The 23,370-nt window shown below is 40.4% G+C and overlaps 1 protein-coding gene across 1 annotated transcript in view; it reads left to right on the top strand.

Moving 5' to 3' along the window:
* The window catches only part of PGM5 (phosphoglucomutase 5), an 86,704-nt gene that overhangs the window by 11,499 nt on the left and 51,835 nt on the right, over nt 1–23,370 (top strand). Inside the window, exons 4-6 of the mRNA XM_051642086.1 lie at nt 2,379–2,504; nt 6,150–6,340; nt 7,215–7,369. Of these exons, the coding sequence (XP_051498046.1) occupies nt 2,379–2,504; nt 6,150–6,340; nt 7,215–7,369 (472 nt within the window). The remainder of the gene's footprint in view (nt 1–2,378; nt 2,505–6,149; nt 6,341–7,214; nt 7,370–23,370) is intronic.

Genomic DNA, 23,370 nt, shown 5'->3' with positions numbered 1-23,370 from the left:
ATGACACCAAGCTGTGTGGTGTGGCTGACACCCAAGAGGGAAGGGATGCCATCCAGGGGGACCTTGACAGGCTGGAGAGGTGGGCCAGTGCCAACCTCATGAAGTTCAACAAGGCCAAGTGCAAGGTCCTGCACCTGGGTCAGCACAACCCCAGGCACAAATACAGGCTGTGGGGAGAATGGCTGGAGAGCAGCCCTGAGGAAAAGGGCTTGGGGGTGGCAGTAGATAAGAAGCTCGACATGAGCCGCCAGTGTGTGCTGGAGCCCAGAGAGCCAAACACATCCTGGGCTGCATCAAAAGAAGTGTGGCCAGCAGGGCCAGGGAGGGGATTCTGCCCCTCTGCTCTGCTCTGGTGAGACCCCTCCTGGAGCACTGTGTCCAGTTCTGGTGCTCTCAGCACAAGAAAGATACAGACCTGATAGAGAGGGTCCAGAGAAGGGCCACCAAGATGATCAAAGGCCTGGAGCAGCTCTGCTGTGATGACAGGCTAAGGTAATTGGTGCTGCTCAGCCTAGAGAAGAGAAGGCTCCGGGGAGACCTTATAGCAGCCTTCCAGTACTTGAAGGGGCTACAGGAAAGCTGGGGAGGGGCTTTTCATCAGAGGAGATAGTGATAGGGGTGATGGTTTTAAACTGAGAGAGGACGGATTTAGGTTAGATATTAGGAAGAAATTCTTCACTATCTGGATGGTGAGGAACTGGAATGGGTTGCCCAGGGAAGTTGTTGATTCCTCATCCCTGGAGGATTTTAAGGCCAGGTTGGATGAGGTTTTGTTCAACCTGATCTAGTGGTAGGGTTCCCTGCTCATGGCAGGGGGGTTGGAACTTGATGGTCTTTAAGGTCCCTTCCAACCTTAATGATTCTATGATTCTATGATAAATATCTTAACTACAATTTATCAGAATACTAGGCAGTATAGGTAAGTGTACCTTTCGTTTTACATATAAGAAAGCTGAGTTATGGACGAAGCCTCATCATGTAGCCAAATACCTTTGCCAAATATATGTGCTTAGGCTTGCTAGTATTTAAACAGCAAAACCAAACATTTTTGTACTAGGAAAGGTTTGCTCGTGTAAGTCTGATTGATAAAAGAGTTCATGAGACTCTCAGCAATATCAGCCTTTGCTCATATGAAAGATGTTCCAATCCCCCAGTCATCTTTGTTGCCCTCCATTGGATTCTCCTTAGTCTCTCTTTAACTGTGAAGCTCAGAACTGGACACAGTATTCCAGCTGTGGCCTCACCAGGGCAGAGTAGAGGGGGACAATGACCTCTCCTGACCTACTGGTTGCACTCTTCCTTACCAGGGACTGAGGTGAGACTAAATGGCCTATTGTTTCCTTGGTCATACTTCTTGCCCTTTTTGTAGACTGTAATGACACTGGCCTCAGTTTAAAATCATTACCCCTTGTCCTATCACTATCTGCTCTGATGAAAAGCCCCTCCCCAGCTTTCCTGAAGGCCCCTTCAAGTACTGGAAGGTGCTATAAGGTCTCCCTGGAGCCTTCTCTTCTCTAGGCTGAACAGCCCCAATTCTCTCAGCCTGTCTTCACAGCAGAGCTGCTCCAGGCTTGTGATCATCTAGGTGGCCCTTCTCTGGCCTCCAGTCCTCAGGCAAAGTACCTTCCAAGGTAACTGAGAATCACAACTTTTGACAGTTATTTGGTAACTGCTTTCATTATTACAGACTTACTTTCATTAATTCATTTTAGTTTAACATTTTACATGCAAAAGAATTAGAAAAATTGTAGCTCTCTTCTTTTATGAATTTAGAATTCAAATTAACAGAAAAACCCCAGATATTGTATGTGAGACAAGCTTTCCTAAATCAGTGAGATATAAAATGCAAAACTGTAGTGGTAGATTGACAATAAACTGGAGACAGGTACTCCAGGTGCCAAAACTGAGAAGAACAGACTTGCTGTCTCTCTCGATGGAATGATGCAGATAGATACTGGTGTCAGACAGAAAAATAGAACATGTATATTCAACTTGGTGTTGAATATTTTCCATCCTCTGAGAATAAACTTGTTTAGCTTGAAGGATTGTTCAGTGATTTAGCAAATCACAAGGGAAGAGTTTGCTTTGATCGGATGCGATCTCATCAATGTGTTCAGTGAAACAGGAACTGTCAAAGTACATTATCTCTGCACACCTTTAGGAGGCAAAATTGTTGATCTTTGCAAGGCTTAAAGGTTGATGGCAGCCACACTGAAATCAGTGGGAGTCTTTGACTTTGCCTTTATGGGCTTCAGAGCAAATCCATATTATGTAGAGGTTGCACGGTCTGATTTTAGTTGAGGTGCATGTATGGTAGAAGTGTGCTGGAAGAGATATTTTCCTGTGTGTGAACTGTTTTTTCTACCTAATTTTTCTAGTGGAAATTGTGGATTCTGTGGATATCTACCTCAATCTCCTTCGAAGTATCTTTGACTTCAATGCGATCAGAAATTTACTGACCGGACCCAACCAGATTAAAATAAGGATTGATGCCATGAATGGAGGTATGAGCATAAGTTGCTGTCAGGACAAAATTGTAGGTACACTGCAGTAGTTTCCCGATAAAGATGGTACACAACAGTAGCTTTCCAATAAAGGTACAGCATATAAAATATTAAATGTTTTAATAAGGCTAAGGGTAATAAAAAAGGAATAAACATTATACGAGTAACAAAGGCAATCTTAACAATGAGTTAGGTCCCTTATTAAGCAAAGAGGTTTATCCTTCTGGATAAGTACAGGCATACGTGTGCAACAGATGCTGTCTTTCTGCATTTGGAAGCAAGCAGAATGAGGTAATCTTTCCATGAGAGGGTGGTAAAGTATGCTGCACTGTGCAGTAACTAAGGAGGTTAGAAGGCAGTCTTTACTAAGAATAAATTCTAAATGGTATAAATTAGTTAATATTAAATGCATCCAAGAGTCCTTAAAGACTCGGCTGAGACATCTGACTCACTCATGTTAAGTGTTAAAAATTTCAGTGTACTGGGGGCAAAAAAGTGTCACAGAAGACAGCAAGGGGACCAGTTTTTTGACAGTATGAAAAAATTGTAAGTTATGTCATATGGAGAAACATAGATCAGTATGAGACCTATCTTAGGTTACATCTTGAAAAAGTAAATAAAGATTTCTACAGATGATGACTTGAGGGATTGGAATGTAAGTAGTTATGTTCATCATAATCTTATGGAAAACAATTTCAATCAAACAAACTAGGTTTCATTCTTTAATGAGGTTGCGAAAACAGACTGATAAAGGAAGCTGGAGAGACTTACAAAGCTTTTGTACGGTGTTTTATCTAGTACAGTGTGATTGTCACTGTTCAAAAGGTAATAGTGGGCATACAGTCAGCGTGAACACCCAGTTTTGCCAGATTGTGGCAGAAGAGCAAACTATGTTCTGAGGATTGCAGAGGTAGCAGTGGAGAAGGCACTGCCTCCTGTCACATACAGTACTGGAGATAATGTTACTCAAATTGTGTGTAGAGCTCTCATGTCCAGATCTATAACTGAGTTTTGAAAAATTTTACATATGGTCAAAAAAAATCTACAGTCTGGCTCAGGGTTAGAAAAAACTAATACACCACAAACATTTTAAAGGACTGAGGTTGTTTATTAACAAGGTGATAGAGAATTGGCTTTATGACTTTTTGTCTTGGTGAAGAAATAGCCATACATAGCACACATACATAGTACCCATGTAAATAAATGTATACAAGGATATTTGCTTATACAACAGAAAAAGTTTGGAGTTACTTTCCTGCAGAAAAATGGCTTCTTAGTCTTCCCCAGGGCTTAAGTACTGGGGCCAGTTCTTTTTAATATTTTTGTCAATGATCTGGATGAGCATGCTTAGTGCACCCTCAGCAAATTTGCAGGTGACACGATGTTAGGCAGGAGTGTTGATCTCCTAGAGGGTAAGAAGGCTCTGCAGAGGGACCTGGACAGGCTGGATTGATGGACTGGGGCCAGTTGTGTGAGGTTCAACAAGGCCAAGTGCTGAGTCCTGCACTTGGATCACAGCAACTCCATGCAAAGCTACAGGCTTGGGGAAGAGTGACTGGAAAGTTGCCAGATGGAAAGGACCTGGAGGTGCTCATGAACAGCTGGCTGAACATGAGCCAGCAGTGTGCCCAGGTGGCTAAGAACACCAACAGTATCCTGGCTTGTATCAGCAATAGTGTGGCCAGCAGGAGTAGGGAAATCATTGTACCTCTGTACTGCACACTGGTGAGGCTGCACCTCAAGTACTCTGTTCAGTTCTGGGTTCCTCACTAAAAGAAGGACGTTGAGGTGCTGGAGTATGTCCAGAGAAGGGCAGTAAAGCTGGTGAAAGGTCTGGAGCACAAGTCTTGTGAGAAGCAGCTAAGGGAACTAGGTTTGTTTAGCCTGAAGAAAATGAGGTGGAGGGGAGGCTTTATTGCTCTCTACAACTACCTGAGAGGAGGTTGTAGGGACGTGGGTGTTGGCCTCTTCCCCAAGTAAATAACAACAGCACTAGAGGAAATGGCCTAAAGTTGTGGCAGGGGAGGTTTAGATGGGATATTAGGAAGAATTTCTATACTGAAAGAGTGGTTAGACACTGAACAGCCTGCCCAGGGGGATGGTTAAATTACCATCCCTGGAGGTATTTAAAAGGTATTGATGTGGTGCTTAGGGACATGGTTTAGTGTTGGATTTGGCAGTGCTAAGTTAACGGTTGGACTTGATGTTCTTAAGGGTCTTTTCCAACCTAAACTATTCTGTGATTCTAATATAGGTGGAGTTTATCCTTCTCTTGGGGGCATCAGATCAAACAACCAACAGTGACTCACTAGCCACAGTATAGTGGACATTACAGAGGGCCATGAGCTGTCTTCAGAAGTTTGTTTTATCTCTGCAACTCTGGGCTACGCTTTTATGCCTGTAGACACTGACAGTTTCACATTGGTGTAGAAATGAGTAATTTTTCAGGAATCTACTCTTGAGAAGAACCCGAATCCCATCATCATTGTTTATTACTGTATATTTTACAGAATTTGCATCTACATTTTCTTAAACACAAATTTTTCACTTAATTTTACTTTGGATTACAGTTGCTCCAGGTAGCAATATTTGGGAGTAAGGTAGGATAAAGAGAGAGCTTAAGAGATAAAGCAGTCACTCATGGTTTTTTTACCTCTGAGTGACCTGTTCACACCTGCCTCAGGGATGCAGAGAGCTTTGCCAGTTGTTAGTATTTGTTCAGAGGCTGAATGCAGCAGTGTAGATTTCATACGCTACCAACGTTACAGTTTCTTCACAGAAGCAAAAGATTTGATTGTGGGGTTAAATGATTTTTGATAAGGACTGCATTTCAAGGTGCTTATGTATTCAAGATCTTTTATTTCTGGCCTGAAATGATAGAAATTTGCTATTAATACTTAGAAAATATTCAGTATACTTGTTTAAAATGAAAATCGGTTGGTTAAAGTATAGAACCACTTTTGTTCAGTGGTTAAAGTTAGGATGGGAAATTCCCATCAGGACAGAAAGAAAAGGCCCAAGATGTTAATCTGGGATGTAGACGAAATATAATTCTACTGCAAAATGGACCTGGGTGATGTTTTGGGATAACCCCACAGCCTTGCATATAGTAATTATGACCATAGCTTTAAAAAAGTAAAGAAGTTTTTTTGGAGTTATTTTGAGAATTTTTTTATTTACTGTCTATATGTTAGTAATTAAAATGTGGACAAACCTGTTGTAATTTTAATGCAAACTGGATTTATATTCTCCTACTCTGTGCTTTCCTTACTATAATGTGTTAAACTGTTGTTTGCATTCCGGGACACACAGAGTAGCATCCTATTTTTATTCTAGTGAGGAAAACCTCTCTACGTGTATGATGATTTCTTTACTTAATAATGGGTAAATAAAACTTGCAAATTTAACATGATTACTTGTTTGGTTTCAGTAGTGGGGAACTGTGTTTTTAATGCTGAATTTCTGATTGATTATTTATTGGGGGGACATAATCAGCTGTGAAATAATGGTATGGTTTTTTGTTGCTAGGACAGATGTCTAGAATTTATGAAAATATGTTTTGTATCAAGTCTCCACGGTGCTGTAAAAAATCTGAATGTCAAGCATATGCTTTTGTGATTAAATGGCAGATTTTTGCTTTTGCAGTTATGGGACCTTATGTGAGAAGAATCCTGTGTGATGAATTGGGAGCTCCTGCAAATTCTGCCATAAACTGTATTCCTCTGGAGGATTTTGGTGGACATCCCCCTGATCCCAATTTAACATATGCAACTGCCTTGCTGGAGGCTATGAGAGGTGGAGAATATGGGTTTGGAGCTGCTTTTGATGCTGATGGAGTAAGTATTTTTGTCTCTCTGGAGCATCACAGTACTTGCACTTTTGTCTGGGGTCAGATACGGGACATGTAAGTATAGTTTATTTGCTTTTCAGTAGCTGAAAGTGATATAACTTTCAGGTACAGATGATAGCAACTTATAAATGAAACACATATGTTGTAATCTGTCTCTGCAGATGACTGCAAATCGAGCAGGATTTGAAACCAGAATGAGAATTTTTTAAGTATTAGGCTGGTTTTATCTTGTACTGGTATAACACTTTTATTCCCTGATTAGGAAGAGACAGCATATATAAATTAAATGGCCTTGTCACAGTAAGTAGTAACTAGTTTAAGATCTTTTTGGTTAACATTGTAAATGGAGGTATTTTCAGCTCAATAAAGCACTGAATTTTAATCTCTGTTTGTATTTTTTAATATCATACTACCAGCTTAGAAATGTCAAGGTATTAAAGAAACAACTTCCTGGCCTGACAGAGTGGGAGAAAGATGGAAAGGTTCTGAAGAAGAGAACTTGTTTTTTATTGTCAGTAAATACAAAACACCTGCGTAGTCCCTGTATAGTGTGTACTCCTGGCGAAAAGATTTTCCAGCACAAGCATTCTCTGCAAGGAACAGACCTCCTGAAGTGTTGTGTAGGAGGATGAAGCTAGGGACTGGAATTTGGATTTGCCAGGCTGGAGAAGAGTGGTGGTGTGATAGTGAGATGGTAAACCTGCCAGGATGATGCCAATAAATTATTCTGCCCAAAGACAGGTGCAGGTAACCCAAAGCTAGTTGTTTTTTTACCTGCCTACAAAGGATCTAATAGAAGAAATTACCACTCCCCCAAATACACAATTTAAGATGCTTTTTTGCTTAATTTTCTTCTCCAGGACCGCTACATGATTCTTGGCCAAAACGGTTTCTTTGTTAACGCATCAGATTCACTGGCGATAATTGCTGCCAATCTGTCTTGCATTCCTTACTTCTGTCAGATGGGTGTCCGAGGATTTGGCAGGAGCATGCCTACCAGCACAGCCCTGGACAAGTAAGCTGAAACATAAATTTGCATGAGCGTGGTCACTACATCAATTCTCTCTGTTTTGAGCTTCTCATTTTCACCATCTTGATGTGCTTTGTTGCTTTAATTAGTTTCAGTGATGCTTGATCTTACCTAGACTATTTTTATGAATCTTTACTTGAATGAAAATAGTTTAATTCATTCCTGTCTTTGGAAAATAAATAAATACGTTAAGCCTCTTTGAGAGTACAAACACTTGACTTGTAATTCCTTTTCCAAATAACTTTACTCTTTTTTTTAGTAAAACATTGTTTACAGCCTAATCCAGCAACCCTTCTTATTAAAACAGATAAAGTACTAGTTCAGTACTAAACAAGCTTTAAAAAAAAAAAAATTGAAACAACACGCCACTTTTATTTTAAGCCATTGAGATACTTAATCTAGTATGATACAAAATGTCCCAAGAGGGACTAGGGCTACAAGCAGTCATTAAATACATTCCCAGTTTCAAGGCAGGTTAGAAGTATACCTAAAGCTATTTCTGACAAGTTAAATCTGCTTTTAAAAGATTTCCTGGATGTGCATCCTGTATTAGCAGATGAATTTTGAGCAAGTCTCACCTAGGCCTAAATTTTCTGTAAATATTAATAGAAGAGGATTAAACTGAGGGTTGCTGCCTTATATATTCTCTTGTGGAAAGGGCATTCACTGAGGATATTGTGTCTCAGTGCTGATCTGGTTGCATAGGTTTTCTAACATAAGACTGATCTGCTGCCCCCGTTAAACATGTCTGATCAGGAAACAGAAGTTTTAAAAGTGAAATGTAGCTTGTATGAAAAGGTTGATTGCTCTTTGAAAGGCAAGGATACTAGGGTGCTCCCGTATTCAGAAAGTTTCTAGAAGTTACTAAATTCAGAGCTAGCAACTTTGTTTAATGCTTTACATACTTTTCAGGGAAATACTCCTTACTTGTAGGTAGATGATCTAGCTTAAGGAAATATTGTTGCATCAGGGTTTGCTGTATTGTATTTATTTTGTTTAGAGAACCAAAAATCTCATTGTTTAAGTGAAAACCATTATATTGAAATACCATATAAATGAAATAGAGGTTAATTCTGAATAAAAAACCAAATATCTGCATTGCTGTAAGTCTTGAAGAAACAGTGACGTTTAAATATGTTTGGCTGTCTTCTTAAAGTTCACTAAATATGTCAGAATGTACTTAAGTCCCCTTCAGCAACACAGCGACTATTTGAATTATGTTCTTGACAATGTTTACTTGACCTTCTGGAGCACAGATTGTCTCATAGTGATTACTGCCTTATTTAGTTCTGTGGAGCTAAGTCTGATTATTAAATAAAATTGAGCAATTGATAGTGATGGAAAGATATAAATGTTTTTCTAGCCATTCCTAATGATGTTTGCAGTCTGTATCCAGGACACGATTATTTTTTTTTCTTTAATTTTGTGGTTGTCTTTTGTTTTCCTTAAGATTTAAATGTACGTGTTTTCAAAGTTAGTCACTTTTGTTTTGTGACTCATTTACACACACAACAATCCAAAAAACCTGAATTTTAATTTTCTGTCAAAATGATGTCCAGGGATTTCTCATGCTTTGGTGGCCAAAACTGTGTAACCTGCTTAATTTATGACTGTCAATGCTGAACTCATTCGTTGAAGAGCCCAGCTTAGACCTGAAATCAGTCAGTAGTTCATCTTAAGCAAACCACATTTCTCATGTACTGGATTGGAACACAGTAAGGAATAAAACCTTCATAAAAACTTTCCTCAGAGGTTCACTGTTTGAATTACTGAGCCATCGTGCCTTCTGGGATTCCCAGGGAAGCCCACCATAAGAAACTGCTGAACTTCCAGGAAAGATGGTTGTTTACAAGACATATTTTTAAGTAAAATCTTAGAATGTCATTGGCTGAAATAGAGTATATTGCTTGAAGGACTGGCTGACAGAGAGGTTGATTCTTGTTATACGTTTCATGTTGAACTGAATTCCAGCTCCATGTGTCTGTAACCAGAAGGGAAAATTCCACTAGTGTCAGTGAAATCTTACAGTAAAAGGTGTAAAAGAATATGCCCAAAGGCATTAATGATTCTACTCGTATGGACTAATTAGCCAACTTGCAAGGAAAAAAAAAAAAGCCTTTTTTGAAGGACAAAAATATTCACAATAAAATGAGGCAAAAAGAAAAAAGCAAGATTGAGCAATTCTGTGTAGAATTAACACACTGGTATAATATTTAGTATTAAAATTGTAAAACCTCTATCTGTACTTTTGCAATAGGAAGGGAAATAATTTCTCTTAGAGAATGTGATGTCTGATACCAGACAGCATATTGTTTAGTGTGAGGGACAGCATCCCTGTTTTCTGCTCCGTGTCTCACTTCCAGTATAACAAAATCAGTAAGAGAAGTATTTTGTGCTCTGAGTAGAACATTCAGAAGAGAATAGGTAACACTTCCTGCTTAACTCCTGCTAACTAGTAGGGTTACTGCTTACTAGTGTATGATTTATTGCCTTTTTTCTTTATCCCTTTTATTACTTTCTAGTAGACTGGTCTTATGTGCCCCAGGGACAACTGTCACAGAACCGCTTTGTATATCTATCTATAAAAGCTCATGCTTCAGGCTTACACTCTGGAAAGAAAATATTAAAAATTAATTTAAAAACTCTTCTGTGACTGTTAATTCTGGCAAAAAAGGAAATAAATAATCACAGGATAGTGGAGGCTGGAAAGGGTACCTGGGCATCATCTAGTCCAACAGCCTGGTTCAAAGCAGGATCGACTAAAGTGGGTTGCTGAGTATCATGTCCACCTGGGTTTTGAGTATCTCCAAGGATTGAAAACTCCACAGTCTTTCTGGTCAACCTGTGCCAGTATTTTGCCACTCTCAGAGTAAAAGAGTTATTTAATAAGTAGAAACAAAATTCCTTGAATTTAGTTTGTGTCCAATGTGTCTTTTCCTTTTACTGTGCACTAACAGACTCTTCTTATTTTTAAAAGTCTGGCTCTGTCTTCAGTACTCCCCTCATCCCCTTTTGGGTATTTCTCTGTTTCTTCTCTGTTTGAGACTTAGCAATCCCATCTCTCTCAGCCTCTCCTAGTATGATAAATGCTTCAATCTCTTAGTCAGCTTTATGACCTTTTTCCAGGACTACTCCAGTAGGTCCAGAACAGGACTCAGTACTCCAGTTTTATTCTAACCATTACTGAGTAGTGAAAATCGTAGAATCATAGAATTGTTAAGGTTGGAAGCGACCTTAAAGACCATCAAGTTCCAACCCCCCTGCCATGAGCAAGGACCCCTACCATTAGATCAAGTTGCACAAAACCTCATCCAACCTGGCCTTAAAAACCTCCAGGGACGGGGCATCAACAACCTCCCTGGGCAACCCATTCCAGTGTCTCACCACCCTGATAGTGAAGAATTTCTTCCTAATACCTAACCTAAATCCGCCCTCTCTCAGTTTAAAACCATCACCCCTGGTCCTATCACTATCTGCTTTGATGAAAAGCCCCTCCCCAGCTTTCCTGTAGGCCCCTTCAAGTACTGGAAGGTGCTATAAGGTCTCCCCGGAGCCTTCTCTTTTCTAGGCTGAGCAGCCCCAACTCTCTCAGTCTGTCTTCCTAGCAGAGGTGCTCCAGGCCTTTGATCATCTTGGTGGCCCTTCTCTGAACTGTCTCTGTGAACAGGTCTATATCTTTCTTGTGCTGAGAGCACCAGAACTGGACACAGTGCTCCAGGAGGGGTCTCACCAGAGCAGAGTAGAGGGGCAGAATCCCCTCCCTGGCCCTGCTGGCCACACTTCTTTTGATGCAGCCCACAGTGTGTTTGGCTGTCCGGGCTCCAGCACACACTGGCAGCTCATGTCGAGCTTCTCATCTACTACCACCTCCAAGCTCTTTTCCTTAGAACTGGTATCCAGCCGTTCTCCCCCCAGCCTGTATTTGTGCCTGGGGTTGTGCTGACCCAGGTGCAGGACCTTGCACTTGGCCTTGTTGAACTTCAGAGGTTGGCACTGACCCACCTCTCCAGCCTGTCAAAGTCCCCCTGGATGACATCCCTTCCCTCTTGGGTGTCAGCCACACCACACAGCTTTGTGTCATCAGCAAACTTGCTGAGGATACACTCAATCTCACTGTCCGTATCTCCAACAAAGATGTTAAACAACTTGTCCCAATACTGACCCCTGAGAGACACCACTCGTCACCTGCCTCCATTTGGATATTGAGCCATTGAGCACAACTCTCTGGGTGCAGCCATCCACTCAATTTCCTATCTACCGAGTAGTCCATCTGAGGAAGGCTCAGTTCCTTCCACCTGCCAGCAAAGCTCTTCCAATGCTATCCAAGATGTTGTTGGCCTTCTTCATTGTAAGGCCTTACTGCTGACTTATGGTCAAATCATGTTCCACCAGGATCCCATGTTCTTTTCTGAAGAGCTGCTATTTAGCTATTTGTCCAGTATGTACTGGTGCCAGGGATTATTCCTGCCCATGTACAGGGCTTGGTGGGATTGCCCTGTATTGACTTTCATGAGGTTCCTGTTCGACAGTTTCTCCAGTCTGTTGAGGTCTGTCTGAGAATGGCAGCACAGTCTTCTGGTATGGTACTCCTTCCGGTGTTGTATGATCTGTAAACTTGCTAAGGGTGCACTCTTCCCTGTTGCCTGAGTCACTGATGAAGCTGTTAAACGGTATTGGCCCTAGTAGTGATGTGGGGGGGGCATCCCTGGTCACTGAACTCTAGCTGCATTCTGTGCTGCTGATCATTACCATTTGAGCCTTGAAATTCAGCCATGTTTCAATTGACCCCACGGTTGACTTACCTATTCTATCTCTCATAATTTTGTCTGTGAGGATGTAATAGAAGAGAGAGGTGAAAGCCCTGCTAAAGTCAAGGTAGGCAACATCCACTGCTCTGTCCTAATTCTCTGAGTCAGTCACTTCATTGTAGAAGGCTATCAGGTTAGTCAGTCATGATTTCTTCTTCATAAATCTGTGCTGACTGCTCCTGGAACACCTTCTTGTCCTCCATGAGTTTGGAAATTATTTCCAGATTAGTCACTCCATCACCTTCCCAGGGATTAAGGTGTAACTGACTGCTCTGTAGTTCTCTGAATATTCCTTCCTCTACTTGGGGTAGGTTCTCCTTGCTTAAGACTTGCACTCATCTGTCACCCTACTCCTGTCTTTAGAAGAGGGATCTTGTGTTACATAGTGCTAGTTATAATAGAAAGTATGAATTGTTAGGGTGAGTGAAACATCTGACAGTGAAAGCTTGTGGGTATTTGTCCTGGTTTGAGCCAGGATAAAGCCAGTTTTTCTTTTGCTGATTCCTTTTTTTCTTTTCAGTATTGGCCAAAATCAACTTAATGAAATAAATACTAATGAACTTTAAAATAGTGACTTCAATTAAGTGTTGTTAATTGTCGTCTGATGCTAGCTGTTTTCTATCCTGTTTGCGTAACTTTCCAAAACTGCCTAACTTTTGCCTTCTTTGCCACTATTTGGGTTATACCAATGTTAAAGATTTTATTGTAAGCTTCTAAAATGGACATACAAAATAGGTGTCCTGGTATTTATGGTAGGTTGGCCTCTGCTGGCTGGCTGCCAGATGCCTGATCAGTCACTCACCCCGCTTCCTCAACAGGACAGCAGAAGGAAATAGGATGAAAGAGCTCACGGGTGAGGTAAAGACCAGGGACATCACTTGCCAATTAGTATAATGAACAAAAGACTTGACTTTAGAAAAAAATAGTTTAATTTCTTTCCAATTAAAATAGATTTGGAGAGTCAGAAACAAAAAACTCACAAATTAAACCAACAACTTTCCACCAGTCCTTTTTTCCCAAGGCTCTACTTCACTCCTTCATCCTTCTACTTCCTCTACCCTACGTGGTTCAGGGGGATGGGAAATGGGGTTGAGTCTGTCCATAAGGACTCCCTTCTGACACACCTTCTTACTCACACTCTTGCGCTGCTCCAGCATTGTCTCTCCTCATGGCCTGCAGTCCTGCAGCAAGAAAATTTAGTCCAATATGGGCTTTCCACCAGCTGCAGTTGCTGTCAAGAAGCATCCATCTGCTCCACCACCTTCCTCTCCATAGGCTGCAGGGTAATCTGTGCTTGAGCATCTGAAGCAGCTCCCCCTCTCTCCTCTCTGACTTTAGTGTTCACTGTTTCTTCCTTAATCCTTACTGCTGGGCAGCTTTTTGCCCTTTTAAAATCTGTTTTCCTACAGGGGCCACCAGCTTGGCAGCTGGGCTCAGCTGTGCCCTGTGGTGGGTTTGTGGGAACTTACAGGAACCTCCCGTGTCTGGCATGGGGCAGTCCTAGCCCCTCCTCACAAAGACCACAGTGCAGCCCGCTGCTGGCAAACCCTGCCACATACACCCAGTCCAACACCTAGAACAAATCCATTAAGTATTTTTCTCAAATCTAGACTGTCATTCATTCACATTAGCATTTATTCCATTTCAGATAGTAGCTGCAAAGCAGACCATCTTATATGCAATGACTGAGTGGTAAATTTTGTTCTTACTCATACCAGTCTCCATCCATGAGTTTCTTAGACATGTCCCACTTCCTTAACTGGATTTAATATTGAAATATGACAGCTTGAGTTAGTAATAATTTGGCCTTCAGTGCATGTGTAGTTCCCTGGGAATAGTTCTTTAAAAATCCTTTTAAAAGTATTTTTGTTAGTGAATTAGAATAAATAAATAAAGGAAAAGGACTCTCAGACCAACTCTTATCTGCATCATGTAATAGTATGGGCAAGAATAAAAACAACATTTGATTAACAAGGGAGGGAAAGCACACTTAGTGAACATAGTACTTAAAAAAAGATTTATACTGTGTTGCCAAGCTCTGATTTTCCTTATTTACTGTATATTCATTATTCTAACACTAGAAATGGAGAAACTGTGTTAAAATAAAGATGATTGAAAAGGACATGGCGGAGTTTATAATAGTAGGATAGCAGAAGTAGCGCTTTAGGAGAAAAAAAGAAACAAATTCTGCCTGTTAGTTTTCCTTAAGAAGTCAAGAAATGCTAATGTTAAGCACATCTAACTGGCATTTAATGATACAGCCGCTACTCTACAAAAAATTAAAATGCTTGCACATCTTTTCCCACTGGATGTTACCGGAGTAGAAGAACAGAGCTAATGATTGTCAAAAGGGTCTTGTATGTGAACATCTCTTAATTTGTTTTTTATGAGAGGAAGATGGGTCCTGATAGCCATTCTTCGTGGTGCTATCACAATGTCTCTGGGAAAACTCTTCTTTGGTCATGAGAGCCCCACTGTTGTTTGAAAGGTGTAATTTGGTTTGTGTCTACAAAATTAACCTTCATATTGTAGTGTACTCAGTTGTTTCTTTTGGTACACTTCTGGACCTTGGTAATAGTAGTAGCTCTCATGTGAAGGAATTGAATCAATTCCTGTACACTTGGCTGCTGCCCTCTGAGGTGATGGGCCTCTCTCCTGAAGTCTGTGCTGGAGAGCAAATGGAAACCACCTCTTCTTACCATGTGTCCAAATGTTGTGGCCACAGTTTAGCTAAATAATTGTAGTAGAGTTTTTCCTTAGTTATGAAAAAAAAAAATCAAACACAGTAACTGAAAGAAAGAATTTAGAAGATCTGTTGCCTTGTTCACTTGTGTGTGTGATGATGTGTTGTTTAGTAGTTTTTCACAGTGCATTATTAAACAGAAGGAAACACTAATCCAAGGACTCTAAAAGTTGCTTAGGAATACAACATTAACAAATGGAGCAGTGGGTTACGAGAGAATTCACTCAAGATGTTTAACGTTTGCATGTGTTTGCTTGCTTGAAGTGACTGCTGGAATATATTAGTATGTATTGTATGGAGAGCGTAACACTTGTCAGGAAACATCTGCTATAATACTCTCCAACATCAACAGGATTGTGGCAGTACTCTTCAGACTTCCAGTTCTCTGGCAATATGTACCCTTAGGTTGGTGTTCCCTTAGGAAGTGCGAAGCTGTGTACCCTGTTCAACAAACTATTCTTTTTTCATATCCTTGTATTTTTTTCATATCCTTGTATTCTTATTAATCTGATGTCTGCGTAACAAGAAATAAAATGAAAAACTAAAATGTTAGGTAATGGTCTACAAAATGAGAATCACAAGGGTGAGTAAAAATTGTTTCTATAGGAATTATGAAGCTAGATGGGTGTGAAAAATAGTCAAGTTGGTACAGGAAAAAGGGTTTGTTGAGAGAATTCTACTATGGTGGGGATTATCTAATAACTTGTTTCTACAACCAGGTCATTGAAAGAGCAGGTAGGTGCTCTGATTATACTTATCCTGAGCAAAGCTTAGCACCTTGCTATGCAGCACCCTGTCACTTTACATCTGGCAGCCCATCTTTTAAATACAGCTTTGACACGTCAGTGTTCTGTCTGATGATTGTCCATTTACTGTCTGTTCAGCTAGGGGCAGGTTTTATGGGAGCCTGCAGTGGCAGTGACTATTCTGACCTGTTTAAAGAAATGTCTCCATGCAGTGAAGGGCAGAAAAGTGATGAGCTCTATAGAAGCTGTTTTGGGTGCAGCAAGGATGTTGACCCTGTCAGCAAGAAACTCTTAAATTCATTGTGCTGGTTTAGAGGGGCATCCACATTGTCTGATGCACAGCAGGAAGTTTTGCTTAAATGGCTCTACATGCTCATGCTCCTTTCTTTATGACAGGAGCCTCAAACATTTTGAGGAGCAATGAATGACACAAAAACAGGATGAAAAATAATAATTCAACTAACTGTCTTCTTGCAATTGTTTTGTCCAGCTGCCTGGCAGAGTTTGCCCAGTTGCAGCAAAGGCTGGATGTGTGCTTACTCATTATTAACAGGTGAGTTGCTCTCTCTTACTGCTTGGAGAGGACAACACTGCTCTAAATGTTTTTCCTTCATTGTGACAATTAGGAAAAAAAGAAAGAATTAGTTGTTTGGTAGGAATTGCCCAAGAAGAGGTTCTCTCTTCATTCTTAGCTTAGGTCAGTTTGCTTTTGTCCCCCATTCCTTCTTGGAAGCCCTAGAGAATTAAATTATCTCCGCTAACAAATAATGAACATTATTTATCTTTGTCATTTAAAACATGGTTACAAGGGCGTAATGAAGCTTGAATAATGGGCTAGTCCGTGGTGTGTTATGTCAAAGTTAAGCTATGCACAAAAATTGATACAGGTTGATGAGAAGGTGAATAACGAAGGGCTGACTGTTCCTCTGCAAGTGATCCCCAGGGCCTGGTACCAGCAAGTCAGTGCCGTTGAGAGTCAGTGATCGAAATTCAGGTCTCAAACAGGGAATACAAACCCAAGGAGTCCTCCTTTCCTCTTGAAACACTGGACCCCTTCTGTATGTTTTTGTTGAGGTATGTGTTGTCCAATGTGTATGCTTCTGGAAACAGTGAAAAAGCTTTTGGGTGGATTAATGGATGAGGCCTTTTGTTGTTGTTAATCAAGCAGTAGCAATTAAAGAAACATGTACCTTTGGTCATGGAGAGCAGCACACCACATCCTACTTGTGCCTTTGTGACTATTGCTTTGAATTCTTAATTTGTAAAATACTGCATGGATTTTTTTTGTCCGTCTTTTCTTGTAAATTTGTACCTTATTGCTTCTTTGCAATCATCTGCTTTTCTGCTGTATTGTTGATCATCTGTTTTAATGAAGAAGTTTGTTCCAGAAGCCGGATAGGCACTGTGCATTTCTTTCTCTACAGAGATGTCCTTTACTGTTGAATTGTAAGGAGTCCTCCCAGCATAAAGTCTTCTTCAAGTTCTAAATACATCTTTCTACAGGGTTGATACTGGATTCACTCTATCACTGTTATTTGTTTAAGTTATGCCAGCTGTGACCTCACTTTTGTAATCTTCCTTAAGTAGGATAAGGTAGTCTCAGTTTCTCTTATCTGGAATAGGCTTGCTGTGAATTTTTTAAGATACCTCTGTCAAACTGAATCTGTGTCATGTACAAGTTGTTTTTAAATTAGATGGAGCGAAAGGACAAGTACTATTCTGTAATCATGTAGCATGGCAACTGCGTAAAACCTTCATGAATCTATCTTAACATGATTGAAGTGTAATACAAAGTTGTTGAGCATTGTGGTGGGAAATCTGCTCAGGATTTGAAATATCAGTGCAGTATTTAAAAGTAGCCATCTAGTTCCTCTTTATATTTTTATACCTAGTAAGGATTATGCAGCAAAATGTTTTATTTACACAGATAGGACATACTTGAAAAGATTTGTGGAGAAAGAAACAACTGTTGTTAAAAGGCATTTATATTATTTTATTAACTATGCCTCAGGTTTATTTCTGCAATATGCTTGCAATCTAGCTGTTAGTATTTTATTCCTGAATGTTTTTTAAGCAGTGGAAGTGATTTATCATTGCAAATATTTTATCTTTAAGAAGCTGTCTTTGTCTTCTTTGTATTTTATTTAATAATGGATTTGTTATACTTTAGTGTAGTGTGGTATATTTGACTGTTGGCTAGCCCACTGTTTTCTTTCCTCTCTAGCATCTCTTTGTCCTAGACAGCACTGATGAAACTATGCTGCCCACTGTGTTTGTGGCAGGCCGCATTTTGGATGTACATGGTCTAAGTTTTTATAGTTAACACTTTTCAGGACACCAGTAGTCAGACTCTCAGATACTTTCTCAGCCAAAGATGTGAATAAACCTCTCTGAATGTATTGCATACTTTCAAACTTTCTAGGAGAGAATAAGTTAATACTGCATTTTGTGTTCTTCAGTGACTGCATTTCATTGCTTGTGAAGAAAGGGACAGAAAACATGTCAGTCTGCTGTGAAATATCAGTAGAAAACTCGGTTTTACAATTTATGGATGAATGGTGAGAGCGACTAGGCAGTCCCGTGGCTCACCTCCTTTTACTGTGCACACAACTTAGTTTTTAGGTCTGAGAGGGATTCTCTGGCCAGTCCTGAGCCAGAAGGCCATTAAGAATGGCAGCTGCAAAGCAGCCTTACACAACATAAAACTTTTGCTCTAATTTGTAGTTGTGTTGTGACCTGTGCGCGGAGTGGACAGCTATAGCTGCTTAGCCTAAAATAAGCAGGTTAATTGGTTCTACAATGCGTAGTTTTCAGGACTGAGTGCAAAAAGGTGTATTGCAAACTCTCTTCATTTAAAAGGAAAAGATGGGTAGAAAACCATGCAGTGTTCTGTTTCTATCTTGAGTTTTGGCTTTAAGTGAAGTCAGCTTGTCCAGCAGAGTTGCAGAGAGCATGATTTGCTGCTTTTTGGGACATAAAATGTATCCGGTAAACTTGATTGACCTTTGTTAAGAAATATGTTTATTTGCAGTTCTCACAAACAGACTTTTGTCTGGACTTAGTATGTCACATGTTAAAAACTACCTGAAAAAAAACAACTTTCTGCAAAACATTGTGAGCAGGCCTTGCACTGTGCAAAAAAGAAAGATGTCGGGTGGCAGGAAGTCCAGTTTTCTTCTGTCTTATATATAAAAAAGAATACATCTATGAATTAAGATCAGGAATTCCTGCAAATGTCTTGATAAAAAAGTCCAGAAGTGTTTTAATTAAAACAGTCTGAGGAAGTTAGAGCAAATCAGTAACAGAAAACTTAGAAAACTAAGAAAGTTTTAAATAAAGGTCCCTTTTTTGTCATGGGCTTACGCAGTCTTTTTTTATGCTTCAACTTAGAAAGGCTTCCATGTGTATAGGTGGGTCTGAATATGTTTTGCCTGTGCTGGGCAGCACAGCTGGTATCAGCCCAAGGGCAACCTCTCCCATCAAAGGGTTTTTTGTAATGGGTGACCCTCTTGGAGATGACTTCCTGCTGATTTAAAATAAAAGCTTCCTGGCACAGAATTTCAAAACACTGTGTTTAGAACAGTTACTTCTTATGTGTATTAAAGTATAATCTTCTGCTAAGTTACTTAAGATTGTTTACAAATTAAGACAGGAAATTGTTCTTTACACTCACAGTGTTTTGAAGAAAGTCTCTGTAAGATTGTGTCAGACCCATGATACTCAGTATTTATTTGAAGAGCTTTGAGAGTCCTGTTAAAACAGTTTCTCCTTGAAGTTGTTGTCACTTGAATGGTCAGACTAATTTTGGAGAAGAAGCATATTCTTGTTCCCTTTTGTGGGGAAAGGAAAGAGGCCTAACTTCTTGCCAACCTCAACCATTCTGTGATTCTGTAGAAATGGTCTATTTCTATGGAATATTATGGTTTCTTCTTACTTTTTAATTTTCTCTGTTTCTATGAACACTACCATACAGTTGTGAAACTGCTTTCTTCTTGTCCCTTCCCAGACAGTGTCACAACCACAAAGAGCATTTAGTAACTACCACTCTCTAAAATCCTCAGAACAGTTTTCTAGAGAAAGAAAGTGGAACTAGTGTAAGGAAGGAAATCTGAATCTAAATGGCATCATTAGGCAGCTACTGGAATAAGTAATATCTAAAGAGGCTGAGTGTTGAAACAATTGCATCTGTTGTTGAGGTTAGGGCAGCAGGTCTCATTTACTTCCATTTTAGCAAGGCTTTTGTTGCTGTGTCCTACATTATTCTTGTCTCAAACTTAGGATTTTATTATTTGCATGGGTGGACAACTAGATAGGTAAAAATCTGGTTTGGTGGTCAGGCTCAAGGGCCACTGCTTAGTGAGCTGGTAAAAAGTGGATTACTGCAGAGGTCTGTTCTGTGACCATCCTGTTTAACATCTTTATCAGTGATCTGGAGGAGGGGATGGAGGGCACTTTAACCAAGTTTGCATATAACAGCAAATTGGGGGTATACCTCTTGTTATGCTGGAGAGCAGAGCTGCTAGTCAGGGGAACCTGCACAGCTGGTAAGAATAGATGGACAAGGACCTGATGAAATTCAGCAAGGAGAATTCTACCTTGAATTCTACCCCTAAAAAGGCAGACCCCTGCAGTGATGCAGGCTGGGGACCGAAGAGCTGAGGAGCACCTCTGCAGACAGCCTGGTGCCCTGGTGGGCAGTGAGCTGGGCTAGGGCCAGCTTTGTGCCCTGAGATCAGTAAAGACCAGCAGCATCCTGGGATGTGTGAATAGTAAGAGTGTGGCCCAGGGAGTGATGGAAGTGATTATTCTTTGCTCGTCACTTGTGAAACCACTTCCAGGTACCGAGTCTGATTTGGGGATCCTCACTACAGGTAATGGGAATGAGTGCAGCGTAGGATCACCAAGACAGCTGGGGGCTGGAGTGCATGTCATGTGAGGAGAGGCTGGGCAACTGGGTTTGTTCAGCTTGAAGAAGGATGGCTTTGGTGTGACCTAATAGGAGCAATCTGCATGTACACAGAGGCTGTCAGGAAGACGGAACCAGGCATGTCATAGTTATGCATGGTGAGAGGATAAGAGGCAAGAATAGTAATTTGAAAAAAGGAAGTTGTTTACTGTCCAGCTGGGCAAAGCCATGAGCAACCTTGTCTTATCTCATAGCCGACCCTGCTTTGGTCGGGAGGTTGCACTAGAAGCCTCCTGTGGTCACTTCCAGTCTGAATTATTTTGTAATTCTGTGGCCATATGAAGAGACCTTTGCTGCAAAGTCCTCTTGTTTCCAAGACTTTTGAGCCTGTCTGCATGTTTGCAGTCTTATTACCATGGTTAAAAACAGGGTGATGTATAGAAAACCTTGATGTTTTCCTAAATTAGTAACTTTTAATTTTATTTCTAAACCAAGGAATTTTGAGCTGGAGAAACTGCACTGTTTTGTTTTTTTCCCCCTGATAATTTTCTGAGCTCTCCTGCTGACTCTGTTTGAGAGGATGGATGTAGTATTACAGTACATAGGAGGTGAAAAAGAGTCTATCAAGGCAACCAGTAATTTCTGATATATACGTAAAGCTGTTTATTATTCAGATAATTCAGAGTACTGAAACCCCAGTTTGACTTCCAGTCAGTACAGAGTTTTGTACCATGTGTTGTGAATATATCCATATCTGTTTTGCATTTTTGTCAATGAGCATAGGCAGTGTCTTCTGAACCACCTGACCTCATTGTAATAAGCCTAAAAAGGCTAATGATTATGGGCCACCTGTATTCCTGAGCTGATAGAGTCTTTCCCCTGTGCTTAGTTCATAGGATTATTGCATTTCCTGTAAAAGACCACAGGTCCTGCCAGTCATTAGTGATGACATTTTTCAAGCTCGCTGTAGTATGTGCAGAAAGATGTAAGAACACCTCTCCCTTTTATCCATTTAATACATCTCTTCTCTGTTCATGTATAAAAAAACTTCCCTTGTGTAATAAGACAAATTACAAAGCATTTACCCCTTGCCTTCTATAGAACATTTTTATTGCTGGAAAGGTTTTGTGTGCAGCAGCAATGGTGCAGGACTTGAGGCTGGAGCAGAAAATGGCCCCGTTAGAGGGTCGGGAGGTGTGGAAGCTCTGAGTGTTGATTGTTCCAAGTTCAAGCTTTTTTTTTTTTTTTCCCCAGTAGTATGAATGTGTTACAGACCCTTCTGACATTTCATCATTGCACTAAATGTGACATTTTTGCCAAATCCTTAATGAGACAGAGTCCACTACTTAAGGTAATTTGTGTCATTTTGTGCTCAAGGGTGTCTTATATCAGTAGGTGAATTTCCTCTTCCAGAGACAGGCTTGCTTTGAAAAACCTGAGTCTTTTTGCTTGTTTGAGTTCTTTCCATGCATTTAGAAGACTGTCCACCTACCTGCCTTATTCAGGAAGCCAGTAATAGGGAAGGCTCTTAGTACAGCATGGTGCAGCATGGCAGTGGCAGCTGTTCATCTGGATTGATAAACAAAAAACCTACCTTTTGCTTGTGAGGCTTAATGATTCACGAGCCACTAGCTGTTGGCAACTGGACAAGCACAGATTGTAGTCAGCTCCAGCAATAAAAAAAGGTGGACAGCATCTTTCCTAGAACAAGGCATAATCTGAGCCATGGCAGAGTTCAGAGGCTAAAATAAGCTTGCAGTCTTTAAAGGAATTACATTTGTTATGTAAGTCTTCACTGAAAATGCTAGAAGTCATCATACCTGATCATCATCCATTCCCTTCTTTCTTCAGTTTACTGTCAAGGAGGAGTTAATTTAATATATAGGCATATGAATACTGAAAAAGTAATGAAAAGTGGTTCTTATGTCTCAGCCAGGAAGAGCACAAATAACCTTTGGGATTACTGCAGTACATCTGGAGAGCGTGGCCATTTTCCCTTCATTAATAGTATGAACTCTGCAATCAAAGCTCAGATTCTGTGTGGATCTGCAGGACATATGTATGCAATTTGTCATTGGACCAGTCTCCCGAGGGAAGTGGTCATGGCACTAAGCCTGACAGAAGAGTTCAAGGACTCTTAAGTCTTAAGTTTTAGGTGGTTCTGTGAGGAGCAGGGAGTTGGACTCCACAATCCTTCAACTCAATATATTCTATGATTCAGATTTTGCCTCAGGGACTCTGAGCACTGTGCCAGCTAGTTTTGTTGTGTAAAAGAAAAAATTCTAATGAGGTGTGTTGCTGTCAAAGCACATCTCTCCCTCATTGTATACTCACAGAAGTGCTTGTGTTTGCTAGTTGTCTTTAGCAAAGCAGCTTTTGTCTGTCACTTTATCCTTTTAGCACAGCCGTGTCTAGATAGTGTATATGTCAACAGCTGTTCCTAGTCATTCTGTTAGAGCTTGTGTGAAGGGGACAATGAAGTTTTCACAAGGCAGGGAGTCACAAGCACTCTGTCCTGAAGCTTAAGCTTCCTTTGGGAGCTGACTCTTGAAACATTTACAAAAGAGGGTGCGAAGTTATGCATTTTGGATTTGAATCTCGACCTGATGACTACAGCAACATGAGAACAGCATTTGGTGTGTAACATCATGATGAGTACACCTGTTAGCATCCCACACACAGAAGAAAACAAACCCATAATAAGAAAGTTACACAGACTCCATCTTCTCCAAAGCTTTCCAATACATTTGTAACCAAGAGAAACAGCTGAAAACAACATTAGT

The sequence above is a fragment of the Apus apus genome, chromosome Z (genome assembly GCF_020740795.1).
Source record: "Apus apus isolate bApuApu2 chromosome Z, bApuApu2.pri.cur, whole genome shotgun sequence".
In the NCBI taxonomy this organism is placed as follows: Eukaryota; Metazoa; Chordata; class Aves; order Apodiformes; family Apodidae; genus Apus; species Apus apus.
This window is presented reverse-complemented; position numbering and strand designations above follow the sequence as displayed.